This window comes from Cololabis saira, chromosome 23, assembly GCF_033807715.1.
Source record: "Cololabis saira isolate AMF1-May2022 chromosome 23, fColSai1.1, whole genome shotgun sequence".
NCBI lineage: Eukaryota > Metazoa > Chordata > Actinopteri > Beloniformes > Belonidae > Cololabis > Cololabis saira.
Genome location: NC_084609.1, coordinates 13,681,650 through 13,697,640, shown reverse-complemented (window position 1 = coordinate 13,697,640; position 15,991 = coordinate 13,681,650). Strand labels below are relative to the sequence as shown.

Genomic DNA, 15,991 nt, shown 5'->3' with positions numbered 1-15,991 from the left:
TTCAAAATTTTCCACCACTTAAAGACAAACTCTTTAAACAATCTGGGGGAAAAAAAGAAGACAACACTGGCATCATTTGTACAAAAATGAAAAAATATTCTCATTTATTGAGGTAATTCTTTCTAGAAAAAAATTGAGGTAACAATTTGCATAGTATAACTTTCATAAAATTTATACACACAAACACACATCCATGGAGTAGTAACCAAAACGCCAACGAACAACCTCTGACAAAGGAAAAATGAGATGACGAGTGACTTGATGACTGATGGACAAATCAAAGGGAACATAAACTCTGTAAAAACTGCTGGTGATACTGAACAATCAGAACAAGTTGTATAAAAAACAGTTGATGGCCTCGTTTGTTAAAATCTAAGAATTGTATAAAAATACATTCATAATTTAAATGCTGGTCTGCATTGGACTGCAGCAGTGGAGATTCCACTTTGCTGAATTGGTACAAACTATAAAAAATAGATTCACTTTGTCATTAAAAGGGCACTTTTCTAGTAGGATAACATCTTGTTTGGGGATGGTTCACACTGAGGAACAGTTACATTCTGGTACAGCAAGATGGCAGTATTGGGCTGAAAATTATCCCTTTGGAAACTTCCCCTTCAGTGAGGAAAACTTAAACAGCACGAAAGCAAAACAGCGAACAGAACCGTTTGGGAAATGCTGAGGTTTTTTTGTTTTCCTTTCTTCTTTTGAAACCTTGCCTTTGGCTTGAAGTCTGTTTCAGACCAGGGAAAACTTCAGAGTGAGAATTAAACTCCCCATCCTGCTTGTGAACAGATTTTTAACAGCCAAATCAATGCGGTAAGTTACACAAATGCTCACAACCTATTGTAGAAATTAGTGCAGTTTGTGGCAGGAAACTGGCCCGAATGGTGGCCGTGTTGTAAAACTCATTCACAACTTTTCAGCTGTCTGGAGCACGAGGGCGGGCGGGGTGGGGGCACTTCTGCTGAAAAAAATGACATGTTCCAACCCTACATCCAGTTCTGTGTCAACTTTCTAAAGTGACTGAGACAGTTTCGCTGATTCATACAAACAAACAGCATTTACAATCAACTAGCCAGCAGATGCACATGGACAGACACAAAAACACACCTGTACAAGACACTCACGTGTGTGTATGTTCATGCCTGAACAGAGTCTGCTGGCTGCTACTGAGACACACCTTAGCTGATACTCTCTTCTCAATAAAATACAAATGTACATAGATCACGTCACCTTTTTTCTTTTTTAAATACCTACATATGAACACCATATACAAGAAGTTCACAAACCAGATCTTAGAAAAAAGGAGTTTTTCCTCTCTTTTCCATGTTTAGAAAAACAGAGTAAAAAATCCTATACTCCCAGGTTGATAAAATGCCAGAGAAAAAAAAACACAAACAAAAAAAAGGCAGAAAAGAGAGAGCGATAGCTGGGGCTGTGCTAAAATCGTCTCACTGAGTGGTTGGGATGCAGCAGAGGAGGGTTCAGGGGTCGTGGTCCTATAGCGGCCAGTCTTTATCCTGAGTTACTTGCTGTGTGTAGAAGAGGATGTAGGCCTGAGCTCGGCACACCTCGTCCACCGAACACACATTCAGCTTAGAATCATTACAGTGAACCCAGAAGCCTGGAGGAGAGGAACAAACGGAGGAATGTGTTAGACATGTGAAACCGTGGTATATAATTAGTTTGTTTCAGTCTCCGATCCTGAACATACAAGTCCCACAACACTTGTTATTCTCTCAGCCTTTGCTAGGCTGCCTGGGGCATTTACGTGTGGAAAAGTGGTCTTTTTTACTTATTTATGTGTCTGTGTATGTATGTGTGTATATATTTAAATTTGGAGGTGAAATTCGCCTGAACAGGCCTATCCAAATTAAATCAACAATATCTCCACATTTATATGGAAAATATGCATAATCTTGGTCTCAATGGATAGCTAAGACCTCACAGCATAGGTATCCAGTGTCAAAAAATGTGTGAATGTTCTCATGCCTGAGCAAATTGTGATAAACCAAAGGAAAAAAAAGAAGACAGTTTTATCCTCTTCTAATTTTGTTTTAGTTTGCACAGTGGAAAACACCATGATAGCAAAGCATATATATATATATATATATATATATATAAAAAGACAACACTGCCTGGATTCAGCAACTCCTTGACTACAACTGTACCAAGTTACATGAGAATAGCTTAAAGCACATACATTTTATAAAGGTAATAGTGTGGATAGTACCAGGTGGACTCTATTTGGGCACTTGTGGCCCTTTTACACTAGTACCTACTCAGCGCTTCTACGCCTCACGCCCCCGTCTTGCCCTTTTCCACTACGGGCCGAGGCGGGTGGAGCCGTGCCAAGTAGATACTTTTTCTGTACCTATTCTGCCGAGGTTCTAAGCGGCTGAGCCGGCCTGAGGGTGGTGATCTGAGGTCACCACCCTCCACGCCACTGATTGGTCGGGGGGCCGTCAGACGTTTGAATCAGGAAGCGGGAATCAGCGCGAGAGCGACTCGCGGCGATTTTATTATACAGCGTAAACGTCTGTTTGGTGTTCCAACTCTGAGGTGCACATGTTCATAAACCTGGTGGCTGAGGAGAGAATTAAAAAAGGGATGTAGACGGGCGATAAGGAACGACCAGATCCACCAGGCGCCCTGTTTCATCTCAGCCGCTCGCGGCTCCAGCTGACTTCTCATCAGCGTCGACACAAACAAAGGGGTTGCGGCAGGTTTTAAAGCGTGGCTTTACCCACCTCCTTCTTTGTTGTAGCAGTACGCAGTGTAATGGCCTGAGCCGAAGCCTTTCCCATGATGCATCACTACAGCAGAGAGCTCATACAGGAAGTGCTTTGGGCATGGTGAACCTGTGGAGCCGGGGCTGCTGGGGACTCCTTTGGGTGACGGCTCTTGGCAGCAGTACGGCTCCATGTTGAGAAGCTGGTCGAAGCTGACGTGGACTCCGATCTTCTCCCGATGGTTCCGGCCAGACCACCTGAGGACCGGATGGAAACCAGAGAGCAGAGTCAACCAACAAGCTGGGATGGATCAGTGATTGGTTCAATAGTTTATTCTTTATATCAATGACATCTGCAATGTAACGGATTTTTTTAGATATGTAATATTTGCAGATGATACCAATTTGTTTTGCTCTGGTATGAATTTAAGGGAACTTTTGTGTTGTGTAGAAAGGGAGCTGGAAAATCTCAAAACTTGGTTTGATGTTAATAAATTATCCTTAAAGGAGCATGAGGCTCCTTTTAAGAAATGAGACTCTCTAGCGCCACCCTTCACCACGACGGCCGTTGGGGGTACTGCAGCCAACAGTGAAGCCGGCACGGGAGAACGGGGAGAACGTGCATGCAGCGTCATGTGACGTCACATCCGCAGGACAGCGCGGGAAATTCGGGACCGAATTTGCAGCACATTTTGCAGCACACAGCCTGTTCAAGGCAAGGGAGAGATACACTAGAGGGCTCATTCTTTTGGGTTGGGAACGCTTCATCTGACATTATTACTAGAAAACTTAAAATGTATACGGATTTTTTTCATAAATCCTGCCACAATCCGGCCTCAAGCTCCTTTAAATATTAAGAAAACAAAATTCATGGTTTTTGGGAATCACAATGAAAGTGATGGTAATATTAAATTAAAAATCTGTAATGTTGATATTGAAAGGGTTTTTGAGACTAAATTCCTTGGGGTTGTCATTGGCCAAAAGTTAACATGGAAACAACACATAGAATACACTAAAGGGAAAATTTCAAAATCACTCGCAATCCTGTATGTACTGAATTCCAAGGCCTTGCATTTGATCTACCACTCATTGATTGTTCCCTATTTATCTTACTGTGTGGAATTGTGGGGATCCACCTTTAAAACCACCTTAAATTCAATAATAAAAGTTAAAAAACGAGCGACACGTATCATCAATAAGGCTGATTACTACGCTCACACAGAGCCACTTCATGTTATTAAATTTTATGATTTGATTTATTATAAAATCATGCAAATTATGTTCAGAGCAAAATCAAAAATGCTGACTCAATACAGAGTTTTTTTTTCAATTCAGGAGACTCCGTATAATCTTAGAGGTGTCTGCAATTTTACCTTACAAAAAGCTAAAAAAAAAAAAGGTAAGAAAGGTATGAAAAGGAGACGTGTCTCCATTACTGGAGTTAAATTCTGGAATGATGCCAACATAAATTTAAAAACATGTCATTCTCTTTTGGTTTTTAAGAAAATGGTTTGTAAAGCTATTTTTTAAAGCTTATAAGTGCGATCTGTTAATGTTTCTTTGCTTTTCTGTTGTTTCTTTGCCTTTTGTTGTTTCTTTGCTTTTCTGTTGTCTTTTTGGTTTTCTGGAGGTTGGTAGCCAAAAAAATTAAGTTGGTAATATAGGATAGGCTTTTATAATCAGTTTGCTTCTGCCTATGCCTTTTCAGTCATTGTTCAACACATGATTATTGGTTTTGTGTGAAATGTTAATGCTGTGCACAATGTTTTATGGTGTTGTTTTTGTGTAGTCATGATTGAATAAACTTCATTCATTCATTCAAGTCTGTATAAAACAATCCTTCCACTGAATTAGCATTATATGTGGCTGTGACATCAGCTTGCCTGAAGCGTTTGAGGTGGAGCCTGAGAACCTGAGGCAGCTTGTGGACCATCAGCTGTTTCTGTGCTTCAGTCAGGATGACGTGTTTGGAGGAGGTCCGGCGTCGGGCGGCTGCAGAGGTCAGAGGAAGGTTAACAAAGCAGAACCATACCTCTATATAAGTCAGAGAATCTGTGACTGACAACTCCCTGAATCACTTCATATGATTATTATATTTTTATATGACTTAAGTGAAAGATCATGTATACAGCTTTAAACTAAGCACTCCAACAAAAAAGGCCTCAAGGCCAAAGTTGTATGACATACAGCTCAAATGACTATTAGAAATGTAAATATGAATAGAAGAAAATGGTGTAGAAAGAAAAAAAAGAGATCATGTATTATGAGATCCATGTCGGTCCCCGGTGAAAACATCTTAAAATCAGTGACACGTCTCTGATGTAAATCTGTAAAGTGCGTAGATCATTTCACTCACAGTTACAATGGTCACAGGCGTAGATGTTTCCCTCCAGTGCTTCAGTTTCTGTAAACTTGGCTAGCATCTCTGTCAAATGGCAGGAAGCCTGAGCGGCAGACTCCCTGCTGTTACTGTGATAGCGCTCAGGGAACTCCAGAGACAGATCCCAGAAAGGCTCTACGGTGTTGGAGCGATGGTCGCAGGACAGGCACGTCACCTGCAGACGAGGACGAGGACAAGTCAGTTCCACAGGGTCGCATTTAGGACAAAACTTTGCTGATGTAGAACTAAATAATACTGTAGAGTAGGGATGGGCAGTATGGACTAAAAAATGTATCACGATAATTTCTGGCATTTATCCCAATAACGATAAAGAAAATACCAATTTAACTCCATCTTTTTAACTATAAATCTAACTCGCTCTCACCTTCCGCCATGTTTGTTACACAAAAACGTCATCAACGGGATTTTATCCTGTTTTCTCTTTCTTTCTTTCTTTCTTTCAGGTTCATTTCTTTCTTTCTTTCTTTCTTTCTTTCTTTCTTTCTTTCTTTCTTTCTTTCTTTCTTTCTTTCAGGTTCATTTCTTTCTCTTTTTTTCTTTCTTTCTTTCTTTCTTTCTTTCTTTCAGGTTCATTTCTTTCTCTTTTTTTCTTTCTTTCTTTCTTTCTTTCTTTCTTTCAGGTTCATTTCTTTCTTTCTTTCTTTCTGGCTCATTTCTTTCTTTCTTTCTGGCTCATTTCTTTCTTTCTTTCTTTCTTTCTTTCTTGTTCATTTCTTTCTTTCTTTCTTGTTCATTTCTGTCTTTCTTTCTTGTTCATTTCTGTCTTTCTTTCTTGTTCATTTCTGTCTTTCTTTCTTGTTCATTTCTGTCTTTCTTTCTTGTTCATTTCTGTCTTTCTTTCTTGTTCATTTCTGTCTTTCTTTCTTTCTTTCTTTCTTTCTTTCTTTCTTTCTTTCTTTCTTTCTTTCAGGTTCATTTCTTTCTTTCTTTCTTTCTTTCTTTCTTTCTTTCAGGTTCATTTCTTTCTTTCTTTCTGGTTCATTTCTTTCTTTCTTTCTGGTTCATTTCTTTCTTTCTTTCTGGTTCATTTCTTTCTTTCTTTCTTTCTTTCTTTCTTTCTTTCTTTCTTTCTTTCTTTCTTTCTTTCTTTCTTTCTTTCTTTCTTTCTTTCTTTCTTTCTTTCTTTCTTTCTTTCTTTCTTTCTTTCTTTCTTTCTTTCTTTCTTTCTTTCTTTCTTTCTTTCTTTCAGGTTCATTTCTTTCTTTCTTTCTTTCTTTCTGGCTCATATCCTTCCATCCTTCTGCGTGAATTTAACGCAGAACCATAAATCCGGCTTTACACAAACACGCCATCAACAGGAATTTATCGTTTTTACCGCGAGATGACAAATTCTTACCGTGGGGAATTGTTTTGACGGTATATCGTGAACAGTAAAATATCGCCCATTCCTACAGTAGAGATGTTACACTGTTTATAATATATTAGCAGTAACAGTGATACAAACTTCAACTATGATGCTCCAGATATAATGATTGCTTCCTTTTTCAGCAGAAGCACGAATCCGTGTTGTGCTGAATAGTAACAGAGCGGGTAATAGCCAAATCCTTTGCAGACACACAGCCTTCTATTCAGAGAGAGCAGGTGTCACAGTGTGTGCTCTGCCTCTACAAGTAGGCATTAATCATGAATCACTCGTCCACAAGCCAACTCTGCCCACTCTCTAAATCCTCATCCATCCCCATAGATGAAGTGATGCTGAACCTTTATACGCTACACTTTATCGCTGAGAAACCAAGTGGAGCTGTTACACATTTGACCTTGTTCAAGTGATTTAACAGTCACCACCAGCAGAAAAAGCTTTGCTAATACAAATAATCAACCCTATTATGACTAATAGCAAGAAATCTTTCCAAGATAACGTTTAAGATAAACTAATTTTAAAATATTCACACAGGTGTTGCAAGACAGTTTATATTGATGAATACATCAAATCAATTATGGTTTACCTCAAGTACACAACATCTTTCAATAGAGTATAAGTACATTATGTAAAGATTGCTTCTTTTTTTTTTTTTAAGTCTGATAAAAGTGCATAGAAGACTGATTCTTCTAATTGTTTTCCCTAATAAGAGCACTATGATGATGCAGCCACTGTTAAGCAAGTACCTGATGTGGAAATGTTTATACAGACTGTTCAACAACCAAAAGATCTTAAACAATAAAATTAGTCCAACAGTTAAAACAGCACTCCCCACTAAGTATGTTAACAGCTGTCTAAAATGCCTAAAATAAAAGAAAAAACACATAACTTGCAGTTTTTGTTTTGCTTTCATGGATTGATTTATGTGTTTGTGTGTAGTTTATTAGAGTAAGCAACAAGTCTATTTTTGTTTTAAGTACAACTACCCTAAAATTGTACTTAAGTACAGTAGCAAAGCCATTTAACTTCAGTGTTGAACCTCACTGCGTGTTTAATAGATCGGTTTTACAACGTGGCTGATGTGTGTGCGATAGGAATGGGCGATATTTTACCGTTCACGATAAACCGTCAAAAACATTCCCCACGGTAAGAATTTGTCATCTCGCGGTAAAAACGATAAATTCCTGTTGTTGACGTTTTTGTGTAAAGCCTGATTTATAGAAGGAAGGAATGAGCCTGCAAGAAAGAAAGAAAGAAAGAAAGGAGCCTGAAAGAAAGAAAGAAAGAAAGAAAGAAAGAAAGAAAGAAAGAAAGAAAGAAATGAACCTGAAAGAAAGAAAGAAAGAAAGAAAGAAATGAACCTGAAAGAAAGAAAGAAAGAAAAAGAAATGAGCCTGAAAGAAAGAAAGAAAGAAAGAAAGAAAGGAGCCTGAAAGAAAGAAAGAAAGAAATGAACCTGAAAGAAAGAAAGAAAGAAAGAAAGAAAGAAAGAAAGAAAGAAAGAAAGAAAGAAAGAAAGAAAGAAAGAAAGAAAGAAAGAAAGAAAGAAAGAAAGAAAGAAAGAAAGAAAGAAAGAAAGAAAGAAAGAAAAAGAAATGAGCCTGAAAGAAAGAAAGAAAGAAAGAAAGAAAGAAAATAAATTGTTTTTTATCAATTCAATTGTTGTAGTTTAGTAGCATTTAGTATCTTTTAGAGCAGTGTTTTGGCTCCAAAGACTGAATGTGGTGATAGATTTATAGTTACAAAGGTGGAGTTGAATTGGTATTTCTTTTATCGTCATTTTTATCGTTATCGGGATAAATGCCAGAAATTATCGTGATAAATGTTTTAGTCCATACCGCCCATCCCTAGTGTGCGACATACCTGGCTGAGGAGCTGGCCATGAAAGATGGTGTTCACCACACTGAGCACCTGCCTAATGAGTCGTTTCTGCGTCTGCGGGACTCCTACAGTGGTTGTGTGCGTGCCGGTGCTCTCCAGCTCGTGCTGCACCTTATCCAGCAGCTCGCACAGGAACTCCTGAGCATCCTGCTGCGCGTAGCCCCTGAACGCAGGGATCAGCTGCCACACCGAATGAAGCATGGCGAAAGGCGATACCAGCGCCCATTTTCCAGACCACATCACCTGGAACAAGGTGTGCAGTTCATGGCAGAGAGAGATGTGCTTGGAGCTGGGCTCTTTGGGTTGGATTAGCTCCATGTTGCGGGCCCGTGAAGCCCCGCCGCTCAGCCCGGTGCCAGAGCCGGAGCCGGAGCTGCTCTGGAGACTCTTCCTCAGGGACAAGGGGGACTGTGATGAGGCCTTCCCTGCCAGTTGGCCGTGGACGGCAGATGCCAGTAGTTCCAGAGCCTGGGTAAGGTCCAGGCGCAGAAAGCACTCCCTGAAAACATGCAGGTGACTCAGCACTTGTAGGATGGAGTTCATATAGCAGGTGTTTCCTAAATTCCTTAGGCCTGTCACTCCAGGAGTAACAGTGGGACGTCGTTTGAAGGGTGAACCACCCTGTTTGGTACTCTGCTTGCGGCGGACAGGAGTTTGGGGCGTGCGAGCAGTTTTTGTGGGGGTTTTGGGCTTACATTTGGTTTTAGTAGAACGGCTCTGAGGTTTGGGAGTAGGTTTGGCCTTTTTTGTTTTCCTGGTTTTCTTGGAGGTTGCAACAGCAGGGCTATGAGTCCGTGGCCTGCGGGTAAGAGCTGGGGGAGCACGAGTTTGTGTCCTTGTGCGAGCCTGATGAGAGGTCGGTGTTGTGGTTGCCGTTTCAACAACCCTCTTGCTTTTCCTTCTCAAGCGACGGCTCTTTCTGAGAGGAGCAGACTCCAGTTCCTCCTGTAGCTGCCTCTTTAAAGCCCGCCTCCTCTCCTTAGCCTCCCTTTTCTGTTCCTCTTCCTCCTCTCGTTTTCTCTCCTCTTCCTCTCTCCTCTTTCCACAATCAGTCAGTCCAAACCAAAGGCGAAAGATGCGTCCCATGAGTGCCCTGCGGCGGTGCCAAAGGGCGGTAAACATTCTGTCCTCGTCCCTCAGCTGCAGCTCGCGGGCGCCGCACGGCATGAGGGCGTCCGGAGCCATGCTGGCCGAGCGGAGGGTGCGCCCGCTACGTGTCGTCACTTCATAGCGCTGGCTCTGGATGGCGCTGAGCGTGCTACGGAGCAGCTTCAGGTCCCCTGTGGCATTATCGTTTAGGACGTAGTCGTCACACAGGTAACAAAAAACGTAAAGTTCGTTAACCTCCATAGCGAGCGGGTGGTGCTGCTGCTGGAAGTGCTGCAGAGCATGTTCCTCGATGTACCGGCCGCACGCCACATGCGCACAACCCAGGCAGGCCCACACAGACTCTGTGGTGTTGCAGTCGACACAGTGCCACTTCTGGGGGTTGAGGATGGAGTGGTCTGGGGCCAGCCGCAGCCGCCCCACATGCTTACACCTGTCCATTACACACACCGGCCGCCGGGTTGGCTGGCTGGCTGTGTCAGTCTTTAACTGACTGTGTGTGTTTGACGTGGGTGTGTGTGTCAACGCTTCACACTAGCGTCATGTCACCACAGTAACCATGGTGAGCCGAGAAATGGGACCCTCCCAGGGCATAGTGCTGTTGTCTAGAAGGAAGAGAGAACAGATCAGGTTAAACACAAGAAATATGTAGAACAAAGAAAATAAACTGACCAAAATTTAACCCTGGTGCTGTCTTTGGGTCAAAATGACCCAATTCTTCTATCCTTCTTTCCTCCTGCTCTCTCCTTCCTTCTTCCCTTCCTCTTTTCCTCCTTTTTTACCCTCCTTTACTCCTTTTTCTTCCTACCTCCCTTTCATCATTCGTTCCTTTATTACCTTATTTGCTTTTCCTTCCTTCTTTCCTTGTTTTATCCATTCCTTCCTTCTTCCCTACCTTCTTTCTTTCATTTTCTCCTTTCCTTCCTCCCCCCTTCTTTCCCTCTTTTCTCCCTTCCTTACTCCCTTTCCTACTTCCTTCTTTTCTCCTTTCTTCCTTCCTTCCTTCTTTCCTTCCTTCCATCTTTTCTCCCTTCCTTACTCCCTTTCCTACTTCCTTCCTTCTTTTCTTCCTTCCTTCCATCTTTTCTCCCTTCCTTACTCCCTTTCCTACTTCCTTCCTTCTTTTCTCCTTTCTTCCTACCTTTTTTTCTCCTTTCTTCCTTCTTTCCTTCATTCCTTCTTTTCTCCCTTCACCCTCCCATGACCCAAAGACAGCACAAGGGTTAAGTGGACATGTCTTCCAAACTTGAGTTGTTTTCAAAGTTTATGTTTCCTAGCACTCGTTTGTTTGCCATGTTTAATTAACTGCCCTCACAGGCTAAATAAAGAGTTATATAACATGTGATATATAGTGACGGAAAAACAAAACACAGAGCCAGATAGGAAAACAATTATCAAGCCTCCCCATCTTTATCTCCACCCAACATTACATCACCCTGCGTTTGTTTCAAGTTTCAAGTAGACAGATATCAAGCATTGATTTAAAAAGAGGCACACCCTGCAGACGAGGTTCTGACTGTCATAGTAATGGTCGAGGTGAAACAATATGGTTAAAAAGGGGATTTTTATAGTATCTAAGACATTTTGACACTATTTAATTTGCATCAAGAAGCTGTGTCAAATTTTGAAAGGTCCTGGCTCTTCTACATCTGCTTTTAACCATATGTTGACACCGTGAGATTCAGCTCTGTTTATTGGAAACATGTCAATCCACACAGCTCAACTCTTATCTCAAAACCACGACACGTGACATCCAATGACCATTTTATAAGGCCACAACAACACTGTAAACTGGAGATTAGTGCCAGCCAGGTGGTACGCAGCCTGGTGTGAATGTAAATGAAGTGCTTAATAAACACGTATGTACTTCGCGCTGCCACACGCTGAAGAATGCTCTAGAAAATAAAAGTGTTCAAGATGATACAGACTGATAAACCAGGATGTAAAACCTGTTGCACAACAGACACGTTATCTACAAGTGAAACCAAGTGTGTACTCTTCATCAGAGTACAGGACTACATTTGAGAAGGAAAATGAAAGAAAAGACATCAAGGAGAATAACTTGTCAGGGAATATCTCCTTGGCAAGAGCAAGGAAGTGATGTAAAGACCGGATTATAGGCAACAGTGAAAAGCATGCAGAGTGGTGTACGTCCATATATATTACTGACATTTCAGGCTATTTTACACACTCCCCTACCCTACAAAAGGTAATATCTTAGTTTATATTTCACAATTTGTATCTCAACTTTTATGCAAGTTAGCTTCAGTTACCACCAAAAGAGTTTCAACAATGGCTTAAAAGTGAGATTTTAAGATCCATCATATTCTTAAACAATAAACCACATTTTTAACTGAAATCAAAAGACCAGTTTTACTTAAATCAAATTCAATTAAGTTGTTAAACTTCCTAATGAGGTATTATTTTATTAGTGGTCCTGTATCTACATGAAAAACAGATTAGATTTAAAATAATAGAAACAGCCCAAGAGAGCATATTCGTATTAGAGGAAGAAAACAGATTATTGTCCTTTTTTTATGATTTAATTTCTGAAAATTACTTTATAAATGTTCACTACAGCTGGAAAACAAAGTCTTGCAACTGGCCAAATGTAGCACAACTGTTTTAACTCCAGATGGCTCCACTTTAGCAGCAACATCAGTAACATGCTCTGTACACACTAATAAGCCTCACATGCATATGGAGGTCTGAAAACTAAATTCAGAATTAGGTTTCAGTGGGGAAACTTATTTGTTGTCAGCAGTACACACATATAGTGCAGGGGTAAAAAGACTGAAAAGTCAGAAATAAAAAATATATAAAAAATACAAAAGATACGTATAAAATATAAGATATGAACACAGGATATGAACAGTATATACAGTTAAACAGTGCAGAAAAGCAGGTGGAGTGTTGTGAGGTAGATTGGCAGATATTGCACATCTTACGTTATTGCACATATTATTGTCATATTATTGTCTGTTGGCAACTGAGAGCAGGCGTGGTTTAATGCAGTTATTACTTTTTTCTGCTAATCTATCCATACTTTTACTTAAAGGGGACCTATTATGGCATCTAATACCTATTTTAAACAGGTCTTGGATGTCTTAAAAACAAGCTTTTGATTGTTTTTGCTAAATAAATGAGAAATTCAGCCGTGACGTAACGACGGGAGCAGAATCTGAACGCCACATCAGACTGGATGGCTCATCCGGGCGGCTGTACAGACACTGCAGGATTTGGTTGCTTTCCTCCTTCTCTGAGTTGGCAGGCTGAGGGGAGACCACTTTATATATGTTAAGTAAGAAAAAATTCGTTTTTCATAATAGATCCCCTTTAAGTGAAATATTGCACGTTGGCTTTTCTTTTGTCAATCCGATATCCCACATATCCCTCTCCCCAACAGCTTCTTACAGCTTTCCTTGGGGGTGGGGGGTGTTCTAACTCAGCCTGGACATGTAATCCCTCCATCACGTCCTGGATCTGCCCCAAGGCTTATTCTGGTGGGACATGACCAAAACACATCCTGGCCTGAAGCCCAGACCATATCAGTTTGCTTTCTCTTGTAATAAATAAGTTTTACACTCTCATACAGGCACACTTATTTCCCCCACAGGAAACTTGGCAAAGATTCAAAGAGTGGTTTCACACTGATAGAGCACCCTAGTGTTTGATTACACTTCCAGTGAATGAGTGGGCGTGTTTAATCAGTGTGTTGACTTCCATCATTGTCTGGTTCAGATCGGCCACCAAACTAGACAGACACAGACTGCAACGGACAATTAGGTCTGCAGAGAGGATAATTGGGACTAACCTCCCATCTATCCAAGACCTGTACCAGTCCAGGACCTGGAAACAGGCAGGTAACATCTCTGCAGACCCCTCACACCCAGGACACAGTCTGTTTGAACTCCTTCCCTCTGGACGGCGCTACAGAGCACTGGACGCCAAAACCTCCAGACACAGAGACAGTTTCTTCCCCCAAGCTGTTGCTCTGATGAACTCTCAACAAAATACATTTTTTATTCTATTAACTATTGCAGTGTTGTGCGATTTTTAACCGTTGTTGATATTCTGTGTCATGTAATGTTGCTTGTATCTTTTTACCGAGTCTCGCAGGGGGACTGCCAAAGCAAATTAGCCTTTTAGCCACAATTGGGTATATTTACATTTTAAAATGTTTATCAATGTACAATGTCCCTCTACACAAAATAAAGTGAAATGAATGAATGAATGAATGAATGAATGAATGAATGAATGAACACTCAGTCTCAGAGTAATCAACCACTGTGCAATAATAATAATAATAATAATAATAATAACCACAATCATATGCTGTAACAATGCACCTTTCAATATCCATGTCTACTTCATACTGCTGCACCTTTCACTTTTAAATTGTTAATAAGAGCCATTTGTCTATTACTGTTTGTAACTATTTAAATCTGGGTTTGGTGAGCGAAGAAAAAATGAAAACAAATTCCTTGTCTGGCATGCTCATACTTGGCCAATAAAGCTTATTCTATTGAACAGATTGCTCTGATATGAAATGATCCCTCTGCCCCCAATTAAGCCCCAGATTGCCAAATCAGCAAATCACTGCAGTGAACCTTCAGGCAAAATAAACATTCAAAATAGAGCGGAGAAATGAAAGAAATGCAACAATTGTTCAGGTTATCTAGTACCAAAACAATGCTTTAGATAAAACACTAAAAAAAAAATTAAGTCGTGTGTAACTTATAAACCAGTGTGAGGAGTTCTGAGGTGAAGAGTTTTAGTGTCAGCCAAGCAGACGTGTCAAGTAACAAAGTACAAATACTTCGTTACCTTACTTAAGTAGAAATTTTGGTTATCTATACTTCACTGGAGTAATTATTTTTCAGACGACTTTTTACTTTTACTCCTTACATTTTCACGCAATTATCTGTACTTTTTACTCCTTACATTTTAAAAACAGCCTCGTTAATCTATTTCATTTTGGCCTTTAAAAAAAACTATCCAGTTAAATTGCTCCATCCGGATAGAGTGAATTTGGTTGTGGTTGTTTCAGATGTTCTTGTCCAGTTTTGTTCTTACATCCGTTCCCTCAGATTCCTGCAACTAAACTTGGATGTACATTCCAATAAAGGTTAGGATAAATGATAACATGCCTCTGAAGTTTGACTTTTTGTACCATTACAATACTTATAGGCAACTAGTCATCATATCTCCTGCTCTCTGAAACACATGTTAATGCTCAATAGTACACATATATGGTTCTTTAATATATTTGCATTATACTAAGATGCATTCATTTTCAATGGCTTTTGTCCTTAATGGCTTTTCCCCCCTTACATTACTTTTACTTTTATACTTTAAGTAGTTTTGAAATCAGTACTTTTATACTTTTACTTGAGTAAAAAACTGGAGTTGATACTTCAACAGGAGTATTTTTAAACTCTAGTAACTTTACTTCTACCTGAGTAATGAATGTGAATACTTTTGACACCTCTGCAGCCAAGTTGAATCAGGGTTAGCTTTGGCTGGTTCGTCCTTGGACGCCCCAGTCACCCTGAGAGTAATCTCGGTCCCAGAGTCCCAGAGCTTTAGCAGCAGGAAGAAACTACACACCAACACATGGTGTAAACTCAAGCTTGATTTATAGTTCCGCGTTACACCGACGCAAAGCTTACGCCGTACGGTACGCGGCGACGCACAACGTACGGTGTGCAACGCCGCGTGCCCTACGGCGTAAGATACGCCGTCGATTTAACGCGGAACTATAAATCAGCCTTTATTCACCACAGGTAGCTCTGCCACTTAGCGCTACAAAACACCCCCATTCACCCACTTACAGGAACCCACTCCCCGGAATAACCACGCAAAACAACCCAAACTAAAAAAACAAGCTGAGAAAAACCTGAGTTTTCACTGATATCCCCACCTTTTTACGCTGTTTTTATTAAGAGATTAGTGAGACATAGCTGCTAACGTTAGCCTCACATGCTACCCAGTGTTAATATCTAAGGCTAATATCTAATCAACAACAACTAACAACAACACACCCCGGGGCGGCTTTCAGACAGAGCAAATGCGGGTTTGTGTGCAGTGATACGGACGTGTCAGGGGGAAGGAGGCAGCATACCGAGTCTCCTTCACGCCAGCGGCTCCTCTGCCTCTGCAGCGGCCGCCATCTTGTTTCTGTCTCGGCGCGTGCTCGGCGGTGACGTTGGTGTTGTTATGTTTACTACAATCATTTTTTGATTTTTTTGATTTGATTTATTTTATTTTTGTACATGTAAAAAAAAGAAACAACACTTCATGAGAAGTTTAAGAAAACAACAACAAAACAAAACAAGGAATTTCATCCTTTAAAACTTGCTGAATTGATTTACATGAATTGATTTATTAACCTGTATTTATAAATATTCACACACTGTACTCACACTGCTAAGTAACAGTATTATTATTATTATTATTATTATTATTATTATTATTATTATTATTATTATTATTATTATTATTATTA

The 15,991-nt window shown here is 40.3% G+C and overlaps 1 protein-coding gene across 2 annotated transcripts; it reads right to left on the bottom strand.

Moving 5' to 3' along the window:
* Positions 1–72: 72 nt before the first annotated feature.
* usp44 (ubiquitin specific peptidase 44) lies at positions 73–15,666 on the bottom strand. 2 transcript variants are annotated; one of them, XM_061715023.1, is made up of 6 exons: positions 15,608–15,666; positions 8,359–10,088; positions 5,091–5,289; positions 4,618–4,726; positions 2,754–2,992; positions 73–1,627 (listed from the first exon to the last, which is right to left on the bottom strand). In XM_061715023.1, exons 2-6 carry the CDS (start codon positions 9,922–9,924, stop codon positions 1,503–1,505), a joined length of 2,238 nt encoding a protein of 745 aa, XP_061571007.1. In that variant the 5' UTR covers positions 9,925–10,088; positions 15,608–15,666; the 3' UTR covers positions 73–1,502. The 2 variants fall into 2 exon arrangements, with proteins under 2 accessions (XP_061571007.1, XP_061571008.1); XM_061715024.1 differs by lacking the exon at positions 15,608–15,666 and adding an exon at positions 15,528–15,567.
* Positions 15,667–15,991: the final 325 nt, after the last annotated feature.

What these genes read in the sequence shown, in the direction of transcription:
- usp44 (XM_061715023.1), bottom strand. Translation starts at nt 9,924, where the DNA reads ATGGACAGGTGTAAGCATGTGGGGCGGCTGCGGCTGGCCCCAGACCAC. An exon ending in CGCCTGTGACCATTGTAACT is followed by an intron (nt 4,727 to 5,090) that starts GTGAGTGAAATG and finishes TGACCTCTGCAG; the next exon opens with CCGCCCGACGCCGGACCTCC. An exon ending in CTGCTACAACAAAGAAGGAG is followed by an intron (nt 1,628 to 2,753) that starts GTGGGTAAAGCC and finishes CCTCTCCTCCAG; the next exon opens with GCTTCTGGGTTCACTGTAAT.